Source organism: Helianthus annuus, chromosome 8 (genome assembly GCF_002127325.2).
Source record: "Helianthus annuus cultivar XRQ/B chromosome 8, HanXRQr2.0-SUNRISE, whole genome shotgun sequence".
NCBI classification, from domain to species: Eukaryota; Viridiplantae; Streptophyta; class Magnoliopsida; order Asterales; family Asteraceae; genus Helianthus; species Helianthus annuus.
In genome coordinates, this window is record NC_035440.2 from 131,650,646 (window position 1) to 131,675,093 (window position 24,448).

General features: G+C 42.5%; 1 protein-coding gene across 1 annotated transcript; it reads left to right on the plus strand.

Moving 5' to 3' along the window:
• The first annotated feature begins 261 nt into the window (after positions 1 to 261).
• On the plus strand, positions 262 to 1,068 carry LOC110870601. Its single transcript, XM_022119786.1, has one exon. It carries the CDS (start codon positions 262 to 264, stop codon positions 1,066 to 1,068), a length of 807 nt encoding a protein of 268 aa, XP_021975478.1.
• Positions 1,069 to 24,448: the final 23,380 nt, after the last annotated feature.

A 24,448-nucleotide genomic window follows, 5' to 3' on the forward strand; every position in this document is an offset into this window, starting at 1 on the left:
GTTTTCTCCTTCTTGACTGTGTGCCTATACAATAATTGTCGTGTACTGAAAAGTGACTTTCTGAAAAAGTCATTGTATTTTCATGCATTTATTTTGCAAATATTTAAACTTGTTTTTATTTCTTTATTTTGTTTAAATATTGGGGCTCCTCTGCGTATATGTAAGTATCGAACCGGAGGTTATTGCATAAATGTTTCATCTTGTTTTTCTTGGTGTTTCCTTTAAGTCTTGGATCACTTATGTGTATATGTGAATATCAAAATGGTGGTTAATAATTCCTTTAAGTCTATTGCTAATGCGGGGTTCAATATGGAGTCTAAAGTCTCGGATGTGTTTGCTAATAATTCGTGGAGATGGCCAGCCGCTTGGAGGGATTTATATCCGGTTCTGATACAGTTGGATCAAATGTCCTTTGATACGCACAGACCTGATAAACTCGTATGGCGACAAGGAGATCAGATTCATGACTTTTCTACATCTCGTGCTTGGGATTCGATTAGGCACCGAGAATTGGAGGTTGGGTCGAGTCGCATTGTTTGGTTCGGTCAATGCATTCCGCGTCATGCGTTCTTAATGTGGCTGATCATGAGAAGAAAATTACTCACTCAGGATAAAATATTGTCTTGGGATTTCTCGCGTAGGAAGAATATGGATATGATGTGTTGTTTACTCTGTCATGCTAACCATGATTCTCACAGTCATCTGTTCTTCGAGTGTAAGTATTCTGCTCAAGTGTGGCATATGGTTAGGTGCAAAGTGGGTATGGCTTCGGTGCAGGCCAAATGGGATGATATTGTTAATTGGCTTCTGTTGAGGTCCAAATCGAAATCGGCAGCTGATTATATTACGAGATTGGGGGTGGCGGCTAGTGCTTATTTTATTTGGCAGGAGCGTAATGCTAGATTATTCAAGAACCAGTTGAGACCTCCGGAAATCCTAAGTGAACTTATTATTCAACAGGTGCGGTATAAATTGATGGGAGCGAGGTTGAAGAATTGTGATAATGTGCGGCGACTTCTAAGGGAGTGGGAGATTGAAGGAACTGAACTCCATGATGATGGCGGCTGATAGAGTTTATGTTTTTTGATTTTGATTTTACTAGATAGTAGTCTAGTTGTTTGTTCCTTTTTGGTGGGTTTGTTTGATTTTCTTTGTTTTACAATCATGGGGCATGTCCCATGATTGAACTAGTGTAGACCCTCTACACTACTTGTGCGGTTTTGGTTGTGAATATATAGAATCACCGGGGTAAAACCCTTTACCCAAAAAAAAATGGTGGTTAAGACCTAAACAATATCAACTTGTTTTATTTTCTTTTTTTTTCTTAAACACTGGACTTTTTCTAGATATCGAAAGATAGACCTGGTTGTTAGTGTTTAAGTATTCTTATTTGTCTTTGCGTGAAACGCAGTCGATAAATGTTTAAAGGAGTTATCTGTGTCAGTTCTTGTAAGTGCACCTGTGGATGATAAATGTTGGATTCTGCTACTTGAAGAATCTTTAGGGTCTTAATTGTAAATTGTTGAAATGTTATATTTTGTGTCTAACAGATTCAGATAGCATTGAGGTCATAGGGTCCGAATTTGTTATATATTTGCATGTACGGATTTGTAATGAGATGCAAGTATATGTTTAGTCCGAATTTGTTTTGATAGTATTTGTTTAATTTGATAGTATTTGTGTGTCCATATTTCTTTAAGTAACAAATTCGGACTAGTGTTTCTTGTAAGGACTTATGTGCCTGAACATAATCTTGTATTTATACTTAGTGAATGAAATGCAAGATAAGACTTTTTGGGGAATATCTTTCTGTGCAAGTTTTCTCTCTGTGAGGCAAAACCCTAACGGTGTGTTCTTGGGTGCATTGTGAATCTATGAATACTTTGTGGATTCACTAATTGTCAATCATCATCATATGTTCTTCTACACCTTCTACATCGTGTTCCTCGCAGTGGTTTGCATCACGTGGTGGATTCCGCATACCACGTGTTCGTGATCCTGAGTGTTCGAGGTTGGGTAGGAGACCTTACACTTTGTACGGTGAAAGGGATACAACAAAAGTTATGGGGTCCATAGAATATATGTTGTTCTAATAAACTACTAAATATCAGGAAACATTGCGAAAATGGATTGTATAAGCTTAGGTGGACAACAATTGTGACAACTCGAGTTTCCAAGGTCCTTCAGCTAACACACCGTTTCTAATTACATCTCGTCGTGCATTATAAATTCATGCTCGTTATGTGAATTGATAAATTTGGTTAATGTTGTGTATGTTATGAGTGAATGAAAGTCACTTTGGGGTCAGGATCTATAATGTCTAATCGCATAAGTTTCCGATTCGCGCACCATTTATTGAACCGCACATCTTTCTCCTTGTTCGGACAATTGGACTCTCGGCCCAAAACTCTAAGCCCAACTGGGCCGGCTTGCTTAGTATGGATGCATACACACACACACGACCAAGTGTGTGGTGCTCATATCATTGCAAACACAAACACAAAATACAATCCCAAACCCTAGCCTCCTCTCCTCTTTTGCATGTACGACGGCAGCCATTTGCGGCCATTCGAACTCGATGAAGCTTCCCTTTCAGAGCATTCTTCTCTTCTGCTCTATCACATCATTCATGATCTCTTGGTTAGTGTTCATATCCATTTTGATTTCTGTTAATCATTCTCGGTTCTATGTGATTTTGTTGTGGATTGTGACAATGATCATGAGATTGTGTGACAACATGAATAATAATTAGGAATGCATGATAGAAACATGGATGAACTTGTTAGGGGAACCGATCGATTTGATTAAGGTTGTTAGGGCACATGATATTACCAAATGTTAATGAACAAACTAGGGTTCATGTCAATCGATGAATCATATTTTGAATCTATCTTAAAAGGTTAGTGATTGGGGATATGCATAATGAACGATTTACTGTTAAGAATGTTTGCATTGTTTGATTCGGTCTGAATTGGTTGACTGATTAATTTATTTGTTTGATTAATTGATGATTAGGGATTGTATGAACATGAATGATAATTGATTGAATTAGATGGTTTGATCCGTTTTGGGAATATAGAAACTGTTTACTGAAATTAAGGAAGTTATGAAACTGTTGAAGTGTAAGCGACGAAGAACCCCACCCGACGAAGATTGTCATCCGACGAAGAATGTCATTCGACGAAGGATCAGGTTCGTCGACATGAGGGTTCGTCGCCAACAAAGATTAATTCTTCGCCATGAAAGGTCGTCGACATGAGGGTTCGTCGCCATGACGGATCTTCGCCGTGAAGGCATCCCACGAAGATTGATTCTTCGTAAGGATGCTGCAAAAGAGCTAATGGGCAGTACAGTGAAATTGTGTATGTTGTATATGATAATGGATATTTGTACATGATAACAATGCTGGTTAAGAATGAGAAACCCGATTTGACTTGTGCGAGTAGAATACTCATCTGTTGTGTGTTGTCATGTAACATTCACAAGGGATGTGGACTTGTATGAGAACCGAGTACTTGTTATGTGATATATGGTGGTCTTTGCGATGAATGCAATATGTGACAATATGTGATTTAATTATTATGAAACTGATATTGTTGGTAACTACTGTTGGGAACAAGAACTTGTGTTATGAACACGTATGAAATCTAAACGTTGCTATGTGTTAAGTGACAATGATATTACATGTGACTTGATGGATACGTGACTTGGATATATGTTTACGAAACTGATCATCTTTGGTAACCACGGTAGGGTCTGGTTGACCAACTTGGAACGGGTAATGTAACGTAACATATCGAGCAAATCTAAGGTGAGTTCACTACTCCTTTTTTCAAGCATGCGTCCCGGGGAGGGACATCTGGTAAATATTCCGGGGAGGAATATTTGGTAATGGGTTTGACTGGAATGTTAAACCGGAATGTTGGATAATACACTCACTCCTATCACCTAAAGTCCCATCTTCTACTGAAAAGGTTGCCGGGGAGGCAACGGGTTTATTAGTTGATAGCGCTATTAGGTTTGGCACCCTCCCACCGTACCGGGGAGGACGGGCGTGAAATAATTACCTTAAATCATGACCAATGCTTTGATAGGGGCATTGGGGACGGGAAAATAATCTGGAGCCATCTTGTACGGTATCGAGTTATTATCAACATTGTTTTTGGAATTGCTTTTGAATTGAACTAAACTTTTGACAGTAAAACATGTAACACGATTCTCGGTAAACAAAACTGTGAACTCACCAGCGTTGTCTGATACACTCTTCTGCAAGCTTGCAGGCCTATAGGTACATGTTGTTGGAACTTGCTGTCTGGGATGCTGGAGTGGTCATGGGTCAAGATACATCGAATCACGAGACAAAGCTAATGGCTTACATACACTTGGATTATGAAAAACATAACAAATGATTTATGCTTCCGCTGAACATGTCAAGTTTAATAAATATCTTGTAACACTTTATTTCAGTGAATGAAAGTTTTTATTTGAAATATTAATATGAGTTCAATGTGATTGGTGGCTGGATCCTGGTACGTCGGGCATGTGGTATTTTGGGGGTGTGACATTTGGTATCAGAGCCACTGGTTATAGTGAACTTGGTTTTAAAAATGCTTTTATAAAACCAGACTATAACCGAACAGTTCTAAATACGTGAATACGACCATGACACTCAGCTCCAGATTGCAAGGTTCGTCTTTTTACCTGTGGTATACATTACATGATTAGTGTACACTTTTTTATGATGTAGCATGCGGACACACACTTGTCACTATAGCATAATTTCATGAGTTGCTTGTTTACAGTATGATGCATTGCTAGTATGTCGTAGTCCTTAGATTTCTCTGATCTTGTCGTTTTTACAATCTCCGTTGACATATGAGTTGAGGAACGATTACCACGAGTTAGGAGGAACTGAGAGGAGCATGCAAATCACAATATTATTGTGGGTGCATACATAATAATAATGTGTGGTGCATGTGAGTTCCAACGAGGCCTAACAAGTGTGAAAGGGGTTCCATTCCATTATTCGACCAAATGTGAAACACAACGATCCATAGGGGTCATAGAAATGATTGTCTCCTGTTTGAACGTGGTCCTTTCACTTCCCTCTGAACCCTTACGAGTCTCGATGATATTGGGTGATACCTGAACACGTAACTGAACGTCTAGCGAGCCGTGTAGAAATGTTAGGTATTAGTGCGAACGTCTTTGAGACAGATGTCGAAACGTTAAATGTTTGGTCTATACTTTCTCACTTTTCTCGTTTACTTTGACGCAACAAATTGATGCCTCGAATTCAGAAGTATGGACACCTCTGTGATTCTCTAACGATTTACCGTGCGCTATTCAATCGACTCGCAAGACTGATGGACAAGAAGATGAACGTGTGCATTACCAACCCTAGTGTTAGGATGACCCTGCTCTCTGACAACGAACATCAGTAGGTGGACTTCAATCGAGTCCCTAACCCTAGTAAGCAACGTTTGGCAGCCAACTCTTACGAATCAATCGGGGCATAAACGCTGGAAACCAACTGGAATATGGGCTGTGTAATTACTAGCGCCATGGGCAGTACCCTAGGACGTGACAAGAAAAACGGGAAGGTGGACCCTAAGGGAAAAAGATTGCTACGATCTGTTTTCAAAGCAACTACATTAGAGGCAACGGCCACGACGACAACAAAGTACTCGTAAATCATAACTTTCAGTATGGAAATGGTGGTGACTTTGACAAGGATTGGCCATTGATAAGTCAAGACTTCAACAACCCAGGGAACAATAACAGTATTGGGAATCCTCATAACAATAACAATAATACTGGAAGTGGTGCTCGTGGAAGGGCATTTCGGATTGGCGTAGGCGATGCGAGACATAATAGCAACATGGTAACTTGTATGTTTTTGGGTAACTAAACGCTTCATCTCTGTTATGTTTAACCCTGACGCCTCTTGAAGGTAGACACGTTGTAGAAGTGGCTGATGGCAAGCCAATTGAAGAGTCACACATTCACCTAAGGTGCAACTCAATCTTGTAGGTCACGAATTTGACATTGATCTTCCCCCTGCTACTGTTAGAAGCTTTGGTGTAGTCGGAAGTATGGACCGGATGTCCAAGCCTCAAGCAGAAACCTTCTGTAAGGAGGAAATCGCATGTATATTTCTTCATGGTGGAGATTCACCGATTGTCGACATCACTTCGGCGGTGGGGGCCCAGAAGTGTTTCACCTACCCTGCTACCCTATCATTGATTACCGGTGCGCAGCCTGAAGAACTTCCAGGTTTTCCCCCATGTGACAACCCGAACTTTCAAGGTTCGTAACGTTAGTCTTGTGATTCTAAATTCTCGTTATTTAATTCTCTTCAATGCGATGCATAATGCGTTGCGTTTAACTTTCGGTGTGGTTTTAACTTGGTTGTTTTAACATGCTTGTATATTGGGCCAACACATATACATATTTACCCAAATCAGTTGGGCCGGATATCAAGTAGCATCACCCACAAAGATTATGAGATATGCAATGGCCCTTTAAATGGATCACATGGCCGGCTATCATTATATGTATATAATGAGCCCAACCTTGACTATATTAAATTACGCAGCCCAACATATGATCAGGCCCATCCACAATAGTTTAGGTTGTTTGCATTATACTTGTTATGTACGTAAACATCTTTAAGATTCCAAAATAACTACAACAACAAACCCTACTCCCCCCCCCCCCCTCTTCCCTGATCGTCGACTTCAGCAGCAGAACCCCCTCTCCATCTTAGCGATCTTATGGTTCGAAGTCATCAGCCTGTTTATCTTGTTCGGGTTAGCAGATCACCTCCTGTTAGTTGTTTTGGTTATCCGATGTGTGCAATCTAGTGAACAGTTAGTAATTATTATGCGTAGGTAGTATCTTCATTACATGGTGGTCAATATGATGCAAGCAAACTTCCGTATATATACTTGTGAATCTGTTTTAAGAATGATAATCATAGATGGTTTGATAATATGGATACTTTAGAAAGAAGGTTAATTAATACTAAGGAATTGTATGTGGTAATGATTCATGATATGTGCAGATTGTAATCGAACCATGCTTATATTGATTTCTGTTTGATGGCTTTGTGTGTGTGCGATCTAATGTAACGAGTTATACATGTATGTGGACGTATGATGAGGTTGTATACTTGTTATGTGAAATTCTAATGTAAAGTTCTATAAACCTTAACCTTTTGTATGAATTCTATGGAGTAAGGATTATGTGATTAATTGGTTAGTTATTATTAACCGATGAAGTATAGATACACAAGGATACTGGATTTATTTGTAATTAGAATGAGTGATTGATAAATTTGGCTGGTTAGTGGGTATTAAGCAAGTTCACATGTTATGTTTATTATTGTAATTGTGATGTTAAAGGATTGTGGGCCGGTGGTTTGGGTACTTTGAAATGGGCCGCACTCATAAACCAAGCACACATTTGATAAGATCTGTGAGATAAGTAAATGTAATCTGGGCTGGACCATGTGTGATATAAAAAGAGGTATTGGGCCGGTACTGCATAAGCTGGGCTGTACATCGGGTAAGAGAAAGGGTGAGCAGCCGTACAGTATTCTAGGTTGGGCTCCGACACGAGCAGCCCAGATTCGCACAGTCCGGTTGGGGGGCTGTTTTAGCATGGGCCTTTGCGTAGCAATAAATGTTTAAGATTATGCATGTGAGTATTATGTTTAGTGGGTTGTGTTAACTAGGCTGGGTGATAGGTTGATGATGTGAACTAAATGTTAGTACATGTAACAAGTTGCGATGTATGCTATGGTTAAATGTGTTACATGATCACTTATTGCTTGTTGCATGAGGTTATGTGTATATATTTCATGTGTGCAACTTGTGACGAAATACGTGTTTAGACGTGAATAGTAACTGATTGTTACTGGTAAACCATGATAGGACGTATTTAATGAACTGTTAAACAAGTAACTAATCCTACCGAGCAAACCAAGGTGAGTTCACACTTTCTACAAGGCATGGGATTCCCGGTGGTTGGGAATGGGGTTAAAGAACTAAAATGGAACCTACATATCCTCCTTGGGTAGGATATGTACCTCCATCCTCCATGGGTAGGATGCCAATATAAATCCTACGTATTCTCCTTGGGTAGAATACGTACGTTCGTCCTCCTTGGGTAGGACAACAACCTTAAACTTACTAGGCAAAACTCTATCATGAAGTCCCTCATTTTTATATCGACTTAATCGATGGGCCAATGGCGAGCGGGTCATTAGTTGATTGCGCTATTAGGGTTGACAAGCCTCACACCGTGCCGGTAGGACGGGCGTGTACTAATGGATTTGGGCACTCAGTCAATGATGATAGACATTGACTTAGGGCACAACTTACTTTCGTCAGTTGTCGATATGGTAACAGTCTGGTGGTTTACATGGGGAAGCCCCCACTTATTATGGATATGGTTTGGGAAATAAAGATACTGCTTATGGTTTGGGAAAGAAGGAACTGGTTAATCATATTTTCAACTATGGGGTAACCCCCACGGCAAGTATGTCACACCCCCAAAATCCAGACGCGGAGTACCACCGCATGGAGGCGTCACATGACCAGGATCAAGCCACCAATCATATTGAACATATAAGTAATTAGCAAATGTAAATGTATATCAACCCACAAAATGAAAGGTGTTCAAATAACATAGTTTAAGTAGCGAAAGCATAGCATAAGATCCAATGTAATTATTAAGTTTTTCAACAGTCATAAGTGTTTATCAAAACATCCACGATCCGTGTCCACAACGACTGTGCCTCCCGTGCAAGCTCCATGTATACCTAAGGTCCTGCAAGGCATGTAACAGAGAGCCAACAACTAGTTGAGCGAGTTCACAGTAAGTAAGTTCGTAATAGTAAGTCGTATGTTCATTTAGTGGGGGCTTCCCACGTATGTATGTACTATTAGTGGGGGCTTCCCATGCTTATCCTTACTAGACTATTTGTAACCATTAGTGTTCTTCTTAATCTGAGAATAGGAGTACGTACGAAGTTTACGCAGGCTTTACGTAAGTGCCCTTCTTTACCCGAGGACAGTGGTACACATGGGGTTTATGTAGGTTTTACGTAAGTGTCCTTCCTAACCCAGAAGACAGTAGCATGTGTGAGTTTACGTAGGTTTTACGTAAGTGCCCTTTCGTAACTTGAGGACAGTGGTAAGTACTTGTTCACGTAGGTTTTACGTAAGTGTCCTGCTTAACCCGAGGACGATGGTAGATAGTCTAGTGGCCGTGTAAGTACGAGTAACTGTTCAAATCCCATTATTCAAACCCATTCGCAACCCACCGGGAATCCCATGCCTTGGTAAGAGTATGAACTCACCTTGGTTTGCTCGGCAGATACACAGAAGGGTCAAGTCTAGTTGCTAGTAGTCAACCACGTCCTAACAGGGTTACCATATAAGTCAGGTTTTGGTTTCGAGTAGTGCACGTACGTATCACATAAGTTAACATATAAGGGACACATATAGATCATAGCAAATACACATCATCACGTTTAACAGTTATAACGTAACCGACTTGTGCGATTCCCAAAATGAAGCCCAACATAATAATGGCCCAACCTATTGTGCGATCCGCATACTTGTGCTATCCACAATGGGTTGTGCGATTCGCAAAGCCCGGCCCAATTAACATAACAGTTCTGAAATTAACCAGCCCAATTAGTTTAAACATGGATCTCTTGTGCGATCCGAGATCCCTTGTGCGATTGGAACTAGCCCGGCCCAAACAACAAAACAATTTAAATAATCTTGTGCGGTCCAGTTCGTCTTGTGCGACTGGACAATTCTTGTGCGACCCAGTTTGGGCTTCAAGGCCCAGCAATACAATACTTTGGTCTTGTGCGGCTCATGTGTATTGTGGGTTGTGCGATTGGAAACTGGTCTAGTCCAACATGATATGTACGGCCCAACAGTTAAATCAACATTACAACTTGTGCGACTAGACTTCTCGTAAAAATTAGATCAGCTTGTGTGATCAATTCAGTTATCCTAGCATGGCAACTAGTTACACGTTTCCTAGAATTGTGCAAGTCAGTTATCTTGTTTCCAATTATTCGGTCCAATCAAACAATCAGTTACAACATTCAATGGTTTCCTACTTTATTGTCAATTAACACAATCATAGGTTATCACCATTCCCTTAGCCGATCAAACAAAGGTTTTTAACATCTAATTCATATGAACCCTAAATACAATCAAAACATGAACATTAAACACAATCATTAACATGGCTCATGATCCTAACAACATCACCATTATCCTAATCGTATATCACAGCCAATTATTTGCAATTGATTTCTAGATCATAAGCAACATCACACGATTAACAATTATTGATCAAAATTCTTTACATGCGAACCGAATACCATCAACATTCATAATCAATAATATATCATTCATAAGTCATTGCATGAGAACATCTAAATCACGGTACTAATTAACAAGGCAATAACTATGAACACTAACCAATTAAGAGAGTGAACAAGAATTGATCCGAAGCAGAAAGATCTTCAATGGAGGGGATGTCTGGCTGCCGTCGGGTTCGTGAGAGAGAGAGAGGGAGTACTAGGGTTTTGTGTGTGAGGGTGTTTTGCAAATTATGAGAATGTTACTAACACTCTAAGTGTTAAACGATCTAATGGGGATGGGCCGAACCCAAACTTGGGCTGCCCTTGATCCGAATACATGTTGTGGTCCGAATGAGCTTGTGCGATCGGGTGGGTGTTGTGCATTTGGGCCATTTATATACATACATACATTACACAAAGCACGTACCATCATAACATTCCTATAATCATTCACTTTCATAAAATCACATATCGTTCACATACGTTACATCAAAGTGCAAAGATAGGTCTGAAATACGAGTTGTCACATTATCCCCAACTTAAAAGAAATTTCGTCCCGAAATTTGGTACGTACTCACTGAGGAAGCTAGTTAAGTTACATGGTTTTCCTGGGGTGTCACATCCTCCCCCCGTTGATCTGGAATTTCGTCCCGAAATTCCGTGGTAGCTTCGGCCTCAGTAGTGGTTGTACTGTTCGCGAACAATTGGGGGTACTTCTGTTTCATTTGATCTTCTCATTCCCAGGTGAACTCTGGGCCACGACGGGAGTTCCAACGAACTCGAACAAGAGGGATTCTCGTGTTCTTGAGGACCTTAACATCCCGGTCCGTGATTTCTACTGGTTCCTCGACGAATCGCAACTGCTCGTCGATAGTGAGCTCCTTCAAAGGAACTATGAGGGTCTCATCTGACAGACACTTCTTCAGATTCGACACGTGAAAGACATTGTGAACTGCACCGAGTTCTGCTGGTAGGTTCAGTTTGTAGGCCACTTGGCCTATTCTTTCTATGATCTCGAATGGTCCGACATACCGCGGATTGAGTTTGACTCGTTTGCCAAAACGAACTACACCCTTCCAGGGCGAAACTTTGAGTAGCACTCGATCCCCAACCTGGAACTCGAGTAATTTCCTGCGCTTATCAGCGTAACTTTTCTGACGGTCACGAGCCGCTGCCATGCGTTGCCGTATCTGTGCAATTCGTTCGGTAGCATCAACTACCATTTCTGGTCCTGTGATTTGACTATCCCCCACCTCTGCCCAACAGAGAGGTGACCGGAATTTACGCCCGTAAAATGCCTCGAATGGAGCGGCTTGGATGCTGGTATGGTAACTGTTATTGTACGAGAACTCCACTAAAGGGAGATGTTTTTCCCAGCTGTTTCCGAAATCAATAACGCATGCCCGAAGCATGTCTTCTAGGGTTTGAATCATGCGCTCACACTGCCCATCCGTTTGAGGGTGATATGCTGTGCTCATGTCTAATCGAGAGCCAAAAGATTTGTGCATTGCTTGCCACAGTTCTGAAGTAAATCGTGCATCGCGATCCGAAATGATAGAGATGGGCACCCCGTGCCTTGAGACCACTTCCTTCAAGTAGATGTCTGCTAATGTGGAGAACTTGTCTGTTTCTGTGATTGCCAAGAAATGAGTAGACTTTGTGAGTCGATCCACGATCACCCAAATAGTATCATTCCCATGCTGGGATCTAGGCAGGCCAGTAACAAAGTCCATGGAAATTTCTTCCCATTTCCATTGTGGTATCTTGGGTTGCTGAAGTAGGCCTGATGGTTTCTGATATTCCGCCTTGACTCTCGCACAGGTCAAGCATTTGCCGACATAAGTTGCAATGTGGGCCTTCGTACTAGGCCACCAATACGTTGTCCTGATATCGTGGTACATCTTATCTGAACCGGGATGTACCGAGTAGCGAGACTTGTGTGCTTCATCCATCACAACTTCTCGTAAACCGCCATATAGTGGGACCCAAATACGCCCCGTTACATAATATGCACCGTCTTCCTTCTGTTCTAATCGTTGCCTTGAGCCGCGTAAGGCTTCAGCCCTTACGTTTTCTAGTTTCAATGCTTCCACCTGAGCATCTCGTATCTGTGTAGGAAGACCAGACTGAATAGTAAGCTGTAGTGCTCGCACGCGTCTAGGTAGAGTGTCTTTTCGACTGAGAGCGTCAGCCACAACGTTGGCTTTGCCTGGATAGTACTTGATGGCGCATTCGTAATCGTTCAGTAGTTCGACCCATCGATGTTGACGCATGTTCAATTCCTTCTGCTTGAAGATATGCTCGAGGCTCCTGTGATCGGTGTAGATAGTGCACTTGGTACCGTACAGGTAGTGTCGCCATATCTTGAGCGCGAAAACAACAGCTCCCAGCTCTAGATCGTGCGGCGTGTAGTTCCGTTCGTGAATCTTGAGTTGACGTGACGCATAAGCAATAACTTTATCCCGTTGCATCAATACACAACCAAGCCCCGGTATCGATGCGTCACAATAGACCACAAAATCGCCCGTGCCCTCTGGCAATGAGCGGATAGGTGCACTGCAAAGTCTATCCTTTAAGTGCTGAAAAGCGGTTTCCTGAGCATTGCCCCAACGGTAGGTGACACCCTTCTGTGTCAGTAGTGTAAGCGGCTGTGCAATCTTTGAGAAATCTTTAATGAAGCGTCTGTAATAACCCCCCAAACCCAAGAATTGGCGTATTTCCGTTGGCGTACGCGGTGCAGGCCAGTTCCTGATCGAATCTACCTTTGATGGATCAACATGGATCCCATCCTTGTTTACCACATGGCCTAGAAAGTGGACTTCACGAAGCCAGAAGTCACATTTTGAAAACTTGGCATACAGTTGTTCCTTTCGAAGGAGTTCCAAGATGAGTCGTAAATGCTGCTCGTGTTCCTCCTGACTCTTGGAGTAGATCAGGATGTCGTCAATGAAAACAATCACAAACTTGTCTAAGTAGGGTTTGCATACCCTGTTCATAAGGTCCATAAAGACTGCCGGTGCGTTTGTCAATCCGAAAGGCATGACAAGAAACTCGTAGTGGCTGTAACGAGTTCTGAATGCTGTTTTGGAGACGTCCTCATCCCGGACTCTCAGCTGATGGTAACCTGACCTCAGGTCTATCTTGGAGTAGCAGCACGACCCTTGCAACTGGTCGAATAAATCATCAATACGTGGAAGAGGATAGCGGTTCTTCACTGTCACCTTGTTCAGTTCACGGTAATCAATGCACAACCTAAAGGTACCGTCCTTCTTTTTCACGAATAATACTGGAGCTCCCCAAGGCGAAGAGCTAGGTCGGATGAATCCCTTATCCAAGAGTTCTTGTAGCTGTGCAGAGTTCTTCCAACTCTGATGGAGCTAAGCGATACGGTGCACGTGCTATCGGTGCTGCTCCTGGTGCTAGCTCAATTTGAAACTCGACCTGGCGATGAGGCGGTAGACCAGGTAAATCTTCAGGGAACACCTGAGGAAAGTCGCGTACAATTGGAATATCTTCCAATTTCTTTTCTTTTGCTGATGCATCGGTAACAAGTGCCAGAATGGCAGTGTGGCCCTTACGCAAACACTTCTGAGCCTTTAGAAAGGAGATGATGCCTACCACAGCACCACTCTTGTCGCCTGGAACTTGGAGGGGTTCTTTACCAGAACGAGGGATACGGACAATCTTCTCTTTACATAGGATCTCTGCGTGATGTTGGGATAACCAATCCATACCAACGACGATGTCGAAACTACCCAGAACTATGGGAATAAGATCGATAGAGAAAGTCTGACCAGCGAGGATAAGATTACAACCCTGAACTATATGTGTGGCCTCTAGACTTTTGCCGTTAGCTCACTCTACGACGTGTTTGGTGTTTAGGGGAGTTGGTGCACGTTTTAACATTTGGCTAACTTTCAAAGACATATAACTTGTATCCGTACCCGAATCAAACAAAACAGTAACGTAAAAGTCGTCAAGAAGAAACTTACCCATAACCACGTTGGGATCATTCCTGGCATCACCCTGCCCTAGCACAAATGCACGGCCCCTAGCTTCGTTGCCATTGTTGTTTCCACCATTGTTGTTACCATTCCCCTGATTGTTGTTGTTAAGATTCTGGTTTAACTGGGGGCAATCCCGCTTGAAATGGCCTTCAGCACCACACTGAAAGCATCCCCTGCTGCCTCGATGTTGCTGCTGCTGCTGGTTTTGAGGAGCTGGTGGTTGTTGTTGGTTCTGATTCGCAGGTCGTAGGCTCATACAATCCTTGGCCTCATGACCCATCTTGAGACACCTCTGACAGCGACCCTTGTTGCACTGGCCACTGTGGTGTCTGTTACAGTTGTTGCACCTTGGGTGATTTCCTTGATACCTTCTCTGCCCGCGACTACCAGAAGACTGCTGACTGGGACTCTGGTAGTGGTCAGTCTTTTACTGCTGAACCTGAGACTGAACTGAAGCTGAACCTTTGCTGGAATCCCCATTCCATTTCCGCTTGTTGTCACTAGGAGTAGCAGGAATAGCAGAGGTGGTAGCAGTAGTAGTTGCGCTGACACGTTTTGGCAACTTATTCTGTTCCACCGCCTGATCCGTGAGGCGATGAGCAAGACGCTGAATGTCTTGGATATTGTCGAGGTTAGCCGATGTCACATGGCTCTGAATTTCTGATGCTAGACCCTTGAGATACAACTCAATGCGCTTGATTGGAGGGTCCACCATGGTTGGACACTAGATGGCCAGTTCGTTCGACCGTTTCGTATAAGCTTCGATTTCCGACCCCGTCATTTTCAGATGATAGAGCTCCACCTCCAACTTGTGGATGTCATCACGTGTGCAGTATTCCCGCTTGATCAGTTCCTTGAAATCGTTCCAAGGGGTGGCGTTAGCAGCTGCCAACCCTAGAATCTGAACTTGCGCGTTCCACCAAGTCAGCGCAATTCCTTCCAAAGTACCAGTGGCGTATTTCACCCTGCGAGCCTCAGGGCATTCACACATTTCAAACACCGACTCGAGCTTCTCAAACCAATGGAGGAGTCCCACTGCTCCTTCAGTGCCACTAAACGTGCTTAGACGACAGTCCATGAAGTTCTTGAAAGTGCACACAGGTTGCTGTGCGGGTTGACCTATTGTGTACGAATAGGAAAAAGTTAAACACAAGAGTTGGTTTAGGAGTGTAGGATCTAAAGATCCTAGTGTGAGTTATGACTATAGGATATACCTCCTGCTTGTGCGGCTGCAAGTGCCGCAGCAACTTGTTCGTTAATGAGAGTCGTCAACTGGGCTTGAGTCATGTTAACACGTCCAGACATGATCTTCATAGTAAAAGTAACATAAGTGAGAGAGAGGTTCGCGAAAAGTGCGATGACAGAAGAGAGTAAGCACGCAAGTGTTCTCAAGTAATAGTAGTAATGTGTATCTAAGCATACCCTGAGCAAAGTTCTATGAATTCTAGCAAGTAGGCAATATAACATATACCATATTACCTAGTATGATGAGTCTTGCATGTGGAGCGAAGCGTCGTTGTGGATCGTTGAGAGCATTGTTCTGGTTATAGTCTGGTTTTAATAAAAACGTTTTCCCCTTATTAAAACCGAGTTCTCTATAACCAATGGCTCTGATACCAATCTGTCACACCCTCAAAATCTACACGCAGAGTACCACCGCAGGGAGGCGTGACATGACCAGGATCAAGCCACCAATCATATTGAACATATAAGTAATTAGCAAACGTAAATGTATATCAACCCACAATATGAAAGGTGTTCAAATAACATAGTTTAAGTAGCGGAAGCATGGCATAAGATCCAATGTAATTATTAAGTTTTTCAACAGTCATAAGCATTTATCAAAACATCCACGATCCGTGTCCACAACGACTGTGCCTCCCGTGCAAGCTCCATGTATACCTAAGGTCCTGCAAGGCATGTAACAGAGAGTCAACAACTAGTTGAGCGAGTTCACAGTAAGTAAGTTCGTAATAGTAAGTCGTATGTTCATTTAGTGGGGGCTTCCCACTTATGTATGTACTATTAGTGGGGGCTTCCCATGCTTATCCTTACTAGACTATTTGTAACCATTAGTGTTCTTCTTAATCTGAGAACAGGAGTACGTACAAAGTTTACGTAGGCTTTACGTAAGTGCCCTTCTTTACCCGAGGACAGTGGTACACGTGGGGTTTACGTAGGTTTTACGTAAGTGTCCTTCCTAACCCAGAAGACAGTAGCATGTGTGAGTTTACGTAGGTTTTACGTAAGTGCCCTTTCGTAACTTGAGGACAGTGGTAAGTACTTGTTCACGTAGGTTTTACGTAAGTGTCCTGCTTAACCCGAGGACGATGGTAGATTGTCTAGTGGTCGTGTAAGTACGAGTAACTGTTCAAATCCCATTATTCAAACCCATTCGCAACCCACCGGGAATCCCATGCCTTGGTAAGAGTGTAAACTCACCTTGGTTTGCTAGGCAGATACACAGAAGGGTCAAGTCTAGTTGCTAGTGGTCAACCACATCCTAACAGGGTTACCATACAAGTCAGGTTTTGGTTTCGACTAGTGCATGTACGTATCTCATAAGTTAACATATAAGGGACACATATAGATCATAGCAAATACACATCATCACGTTTAACAGTCATAACGTAACCGACTTGTGCGATTCCCAAAATAAAGCCCAACATAATAATGGCCTAACCTATTGTGCGATCCGCATACTTGTGCGATCCACAATGGGTTATGCGATTCGCAAAGCCCGGCCCAATTAACATAACAGTTCTGAAATTAACCAGCCCAATTAGTTTAAACATGGATCTCTTGTGCGATCCGAGATCCCTTGTGCGATTGGAACTAGCCCGGCCCAAACAGATATACCCGGCCCAAACAACAAAACAATTTAAATAATCTTGTGCGGTCCAGTTCGTCTTGTGCGACTGGACAATTCTTGTGCGACCCAGTTTGGGCTTCAAGGCCCAGCAATACAATACTTTGGTCTTGTGCGGCTCATGTGTATTGCGGGTTGTGCGATTGGAAACTGGTCCAGTCCAACATGATATGTACGGCCCAACAGTTAAATCAACATTACAACTTGTGCGACTAGACTTCTCGTAAAAATCAGATCAGCTTGTGCGATCAATTCAGTTATCCTAGCATGGCAACTAGTTACACGTTTCCTAGAATTGTGCAAGTCAGTTATCTTGTTTCCAATTATTCGGTCCAATCAAACAATCAGTTACAACATTCAATGGTTTCCAACTTTATTGTCAATTAACACAATCATAGGTTATCACCATTCCCTTAGCCGATCAAACAAAGGTTTTTAACATCTAATTCATATGAACCCTAAATACAATCAAAACATGAACATTAAACACAATCATTAACATGGCTCATGATCCTAACAACATCACCATCATCCTAATCGTATATCACAGCCGATTATATGCAATTGATTTCTAGATCATAAGCAACATCACACGATTAACAATTATTGATCAAAATTCTTTACATGTGAACCGAATACCATCAACATTCATAATCAATAATATATCATTCATAAGTCATTGCATGAGAACATCTAAATCACGGTACCAATTAACAAGGCAATAACTATGAACACTAACCGATTAAGAGAGTGAACAAGAATTGATCCGAAGCAGAAAGATCTTCAATGGAGGGGATGCCTGGCTGCCGTCGGGTTCGTGAGAGAGAGAGAGGGAGTACAAGGGTTTTGTGTGTGAGGGTGTTTTGCAAATTATGAGAATGTTACTAACACTCTAAGTGTTAATCGATCTAATGGGGATGGGCTGAACCCAAACTTGGGTTGCCCTTGATCCGAATACATGTTGTGGTCCGAATGAGCTTGTGCGATCGGGTGGGTGTTATGCGTTTGGGCCATTTATATACATACATACATTACACAAAGCACGTACCATCATAACATTCCTATAATCATTCACTTTCATAAAATCACATATCGTTCACATACGTTACATCAAAGTGCAAAGATAGGTCTGAAATACGAGTTGTCACAAAGTAAGCCAGCTAAAGCAAACTATGTATTCGGAAAAAACTTAAAACGAACACCCAACTGTGAACTCGCTCAACTTTGTTGTTGACTGGTTGTTACATGCCTTGCAGGCCTTTAGGTGCATATTGTTGGAACTTGTTGTCTGGGATGCTGGAGTGGTCATGGGTCGAGATACATGGAAATGCGAGACGAACTTAATGGCTTTCACACACTTGGTTTACGAATTTCTTAATTAATGTATTATGCTTCCGCTGAACGTTAAATAATGTTTTGTAACACTTCTAGCAATAATAAATGAAAGTTTTATTTGGAATAATTGTTATGGGTTCAACATGATTGGTGGCTTGGATCCTGGTATGTCACACGCCCCGCGGTAATTCCGCATGTGGTATTTTGGGGGTGTGACAGATTGGTATCAGAGCCATTGGTTATAGTGAACTTGGTTTTAAAAAGGGGAAAATGTTTTTGTAAAACCAGACTATAACCGAACAGTTCTGAAAACATGAATACAACCATGACACTCAGCTCTAGATTGCAAGGTTCGTCTCTCGTATACTCGTTGTACTGCATAACTAGTGAACACTTACATATGATATTGCATGTGATTGTACGTTTAGCACAACAGTATGAATTCATGTCTACTTGCATGTGTTATGTGACTGATAGGGTGGTATTTCCCTAAACCTTCACGACTTACGCTTCGTGATACTCTTTGTTTGCTACTCGAGTTTGAGGAACCATTTGACATGAGTTAAGAGGAGCTGAGATGAGCATGCAAATCACAATATTATTATGGGTGCACACATAATAATAATGTGGGGTGCATGTGATTCCCAGTGAGGCTTAACAACTGAAAAAGGGGTTCCGTTCCGTTATTTGATCGATGTGAAACATAACAAACCTAGGGGCATAGCAGTGATTGTCCCCTACTCGAACGTGAACTTTTCATTCATCTCTAGATCCCTTCGAATCTCGATGCTATCGAGTATTACTTGAGCACCCATCTGAACACCTAGCGAACCATGTAGAATGATAGTTGCTTATACGAACGTCCATGTGTTGGATGTCGCAGCGTCGAATGATTGATCGATATCTTTCTCACCTTTCTTCGCTTGCTGGAACCTAACGTATTGACACCTCAGATTCTGAAGTGCGATCACTCCCACAACATACTGAGTATTACTCGAACCACTTGCAACATTGATGGACAGGAGGATGAGCGTAGCACTTTACCGACCTCAGTACTTTGACAACCCTGATTACCGGCAATAAGCACAAGTGAATTGGCTTCAATCGAATCCTTAACCCTTGTCAGCGACCCATGGGAGTCAACTCTTACGAATCAATCGAGGCTTAAGTGATGATAATTGACCTTAGTGTGGTATGCGTAACTGCCAGCACAGTGAGTAGCGCTTTAGGACGTGGCTCAGGATGTTAAAAGATGGACTATGATGGTGAAGAATCGTAGGGCTTCGTTTCGAGCAACGACAACAAGGTGCTCCTAACCCTAGCTTTCAGTAAGGAAATAAGGGTGGCTACAACATGGATTGGCCGTAGTTAAGTTAAGAGGTCAACGATCAAAGGAACAACGAGAGTACTTGGAATCCTTGTAATGAAAACAACAACACCAGAAATGATGCTCTTGGAAGGGCATTTAGAATTGGCATGGGCGACGTCAGGACTTTAACGACATGGCAGCTAGTATGAGTAGCAATCCACTTCGTCTCTGTTCCGTTTGACCCTGATGCTCCTGAGAGTTTGAATCTGTTGTGGAATCGGCTAATGGCTAGACAATGGAAACCTCATATGATCGTTGGGATGCAAACACGACCTTGTGGGACAAGAGTTAGACATCGACCTTTCTTCTGTTATTCTTGATAGATGTACCCTGTGAGGAGACAATTCTACGCATCCCTCTCCTTCGTGGAGGATTGTTATCTGTTCTAACGCGTCAGAGTGGCGCAATGGTTAGTGTTATTTCAGCAATGAGAGTCAGGAGTGTCTACGGGGGGATTACCCCGCTATGTGGCAACTGTTATAGACGTAAGGTTAGGAAAAAGAGGATCGTGGACCCACCAGCTATTCGTGATTACCCTCCATGTGCTGCTCGAGGGACTTCCAGGATCATCTCTACAACTGTTAGGTAGGAACTCAATTTGACCTCGCGCCGGAGGTAGTTCTAACTACTTGTACTCTTTACCGTTTGCACTAGGAAGGTTACAGGAGTTGTTTAACAAACTACAGGAACTTTCAAATAGGAGTTTTCGCTTAAGGAGCCCTCGCTATACTCATGAAGAGAAGCCTTTTCGTATGTGTACTGATTATCGAGAACTCAACAAGGTGATAGTCAAGAACCGTTTGCCTCGACCACGTATTGACAACCCGTCGATCAGCTGCGAGGAATAAGCTTCCATTCGGGGATTGGCTAGTGAACGAACTATCGGCAGATGGAAATCCAAGGGGAGAATGCTCTTAGAACAACATGTCGAATGTATTGTAGCCATTTCAATGTTATACACCATGATCATTGAGTTGACCAACACACCAGCAGCTTCAAGGATCTCATGAATCGACTGAAATTGTTGTTGACGTTCTGAATCATGACTAGGAGAAAGGAACGCCATGGGTGGCATTTGTATCTTATTCTAGAACTCCTGGGGGAGGAGCCACTCCGCTCAAAGTCTTGTTAAATGTAATTTCTGGGTTCGAGAGGTACCTTTTGGTTATATAATCAGCAAAGTGGGAAAGCACGTGGATCTCGCTAAAATCCGTCTTGGTCGGAAACTGATCGATACCAAAGAGTCCTTCGTGGATACAGCAATTTCTTGGTCTCGCTTGATTCTATCGCAGATAAATCATAGGATTTTCAAAGGTCGTGTAGCCTAAATCTCTCAAGCATAGCAGGGTGCTGTGTTCGTGAAAGATAGAACAGGAGGACGTCCTTGCAGCTTTCGAATCCCGACTCTGCGATGCTCTGAGCATCTTTTTACCCGGGGATGCGGGTGATTCAGTGTTTAATCCTTATGGCCCAAATCAGAGTCCCAGCTGCACATCGACGCAACACGGGAGAGTGATGACATACGCGACGGAGTTACAAAGAGGAACTGCGCGACACACGCGATGGGCGGTGAAAACCGTGGCTTGGGATTATGGATGGAGGCATCTTTTGGACGGTACCAGATGCGTTATTTAGACCGATCACAAGGGCCTCCCTTGTACCGATGTTCGAAAGAGCTAATGCATACAATAGCATCGCTGGATGGAACTTCTGGATGAATACGACTGCTAAATCTAAACGTACACGAGCTCTGCAGCTCGCTATCGACTCTAACTTAACGGACCAGACTCGCTCTGTTCAAACTTTAGAGCTGAAGGAAGAGGGATTTCCAAGTTGAACCCATGCGGGGCGTGGAGAAGCAACCTTTGACCGGTCGGACGATACTCGTTACTTCATGAAACAAATGCGGGTCTCATTACACGGCAACTGTAGGGAACTCGCGTTGAGCAAGCTCACCAGTTTCGACATTCTAGCCGTCTGGGTTTGGATGAGAGGCATTAGAATTTATAAACCTTGTACTGGTAATCGGACATGAAGGCTCATCTAGTTAGGTAGGTGAATGATGGATCGACTTGTGGAAAGTCAAGGTGTACTATCAGCAACCAGCAACACTCGCATGGAAATAAAAACAGACTGCCAAGGATTTGGTCGATAGTCTACTTACAACTCGAAACGAAAACAATATCACCTGGATGCGCATTGATTGTCTTGCGTAACCAGCACACTTTCTAGCCATCAAAGAATCAGATAAGTTTTCTACACTTGCAGTCATCTACCTGAAAGAAGCAGTTGCTAGGCACGGGGTGCCCACCTCCATTACCTCTAATGGCGACCCACGATTTGCACCTGATTTGTGGCAAGCGGTGCACAAATCCTTTGGCTCGCGTTTAGGCATGAGCACAGCATATCATCCACGGACGGATGGACAGACTAAACGCACCATCCAAACTCTTGAAGACACGCCTCGTGCATGTGAAATCGACTTTGGCAACGGTCGGGGAAGATACCTCCCTTTAGTGGAGCCTTCGTATAACAACAGTTACCACACCAGTATACAGGCCGCTCCGTTTGAGACATTGTCCGGACGTAAATGCCGATCACCTCTTTGCTGGGCAGAAGTTGGTGACAGCCAAATCACTGGCCTAGAACCTGTGGTAGACACAACTGAGAAGATTGCTCAGATACGACAACGAATGGCGGCAGCTCGTGACCGTCAGAAAAGCTAAGCTGATAAGCGCAGGAAACCACTCGAGTTCCAGGTTGGGGATCGAGTGCTACTCAAAGTCTCACCTTGAAAAGATGTAGTTTGTTTTGGCAAACGAGGCAAACTCAATCTGTGTTATGTCGGACCGTTCGAAATCATTGAGAAATTGACAAAGTCGCTTACAAGTTGAATCTACCTGAAGAACTCAGTGGAGTTCACAACGTATTCCACGTTACAATCCTCCACGACGACAAGTGTCTGTCAGATGATACCCTCATAGTTCCTTTGGAGGAGCTCACAATCGACGATCAGTTGCGATTCGTCGAGGAACTAGTTGAAATCACAGACCGAGACGTTAAGGTTCTCAAGCGCACCAGAATACCTCTTGATCGAGTTTGTTGGAACTCGTGGCCCAGAGTACACCTGGGAACGAGAAGACCAAATGAAACACAAGTATCCCCAGTTGTTCGAGAACAGTGCAACCACTACTGAGGCTGAAGCTACTGCGGAATTTTGGGATGAAATTCCAAACCAACGGGGGGATGATGTGACACCCCAGGAAAACCAGGAAACAATGCAACACAACTAGCTTCCTCAGTAACTACGTGCTAAATTTTGGGACGAAATTTCTTCAAGTTGGGGATGATGTGACCACCCGAACTTTCAAGGTTCATAACGTTAGTCTTGTGATTCTAAATTCTCGTTATTTAATTCTCTTCAATGCGTTGCGTCGAACTTTTGGTGTGGTTTTAACTTGGTTGTTTTAACATGCTTGTATATTGGGCCAACACATATACATATTTACCAACATCAGTTGGGCCGGATATCAAGTAGCATCACCCACAAAGATTATGAGATATGTAATGGCCCTTTAAATGGATCACATGGCCGGCTATCATTATGTGTATATAATGAGCCCAACCTTGACTATATTAAATTACGCAGCCCAACATATGATCAGACCCATGCACAATAATTTAGGTTGTTTGCATTATACTTGTTATGTACGTAAACATCTTTAAGATTCCACAATAACTACAACAACAAATCCTACTCCCCCCCCCCTCTTCCCTGATCGTCGACTTCAGCAGCAGAACCCCCCCTCTCCATCTTAGCGATCTTATGGTTCGAAGTTATCAGCCTGTTTATGCGTAGGTAGTATCTTGATTACATGGTGGTCAATATGATGCATGCAAACTTCCGTATACATACTTGTGAATCTGTTTTAAGAATGATAATCATAGATGGTTTGATAATATGGATACTTTAGAAAGAAGGTTAATTAATACTAAGGAATTGTATGTGGTAATGATTCATCATATGTGCAGATTGTAATCGAACCATTCTTATATTGATTTCTGTTTGATGGCTTTGTGTGTATGCGATCTAATGTAACGAGTTATACATGTATGTGGACGTATGATGAGGATGTATCCTTGTTATGTGAAATTCTAATGTAAAGTTCTATAAACCTTAACCTTTCGTATTATGTGATTAATTGGTTAGTTATTATTAACCGATGAAGTATAGATACACAAGGATATTGGATTTATTTGTAATTAGAATGGGTAATTGATAAATTTGGCCGGTTAGTGGGTATTAAGCAGGTTCACATGTTATGTTTATTATTGTAATTGTGATGTTAAAGGATTGTGGGCTGGTGGTTTGGGTACTTTGAAATGGGCCGCACTCATAAACCAAGCACACATTTGATAAGATCTGTGAGATAAGTAAATGTAATCTGGGCTGGACCATGTGTGATATAAAA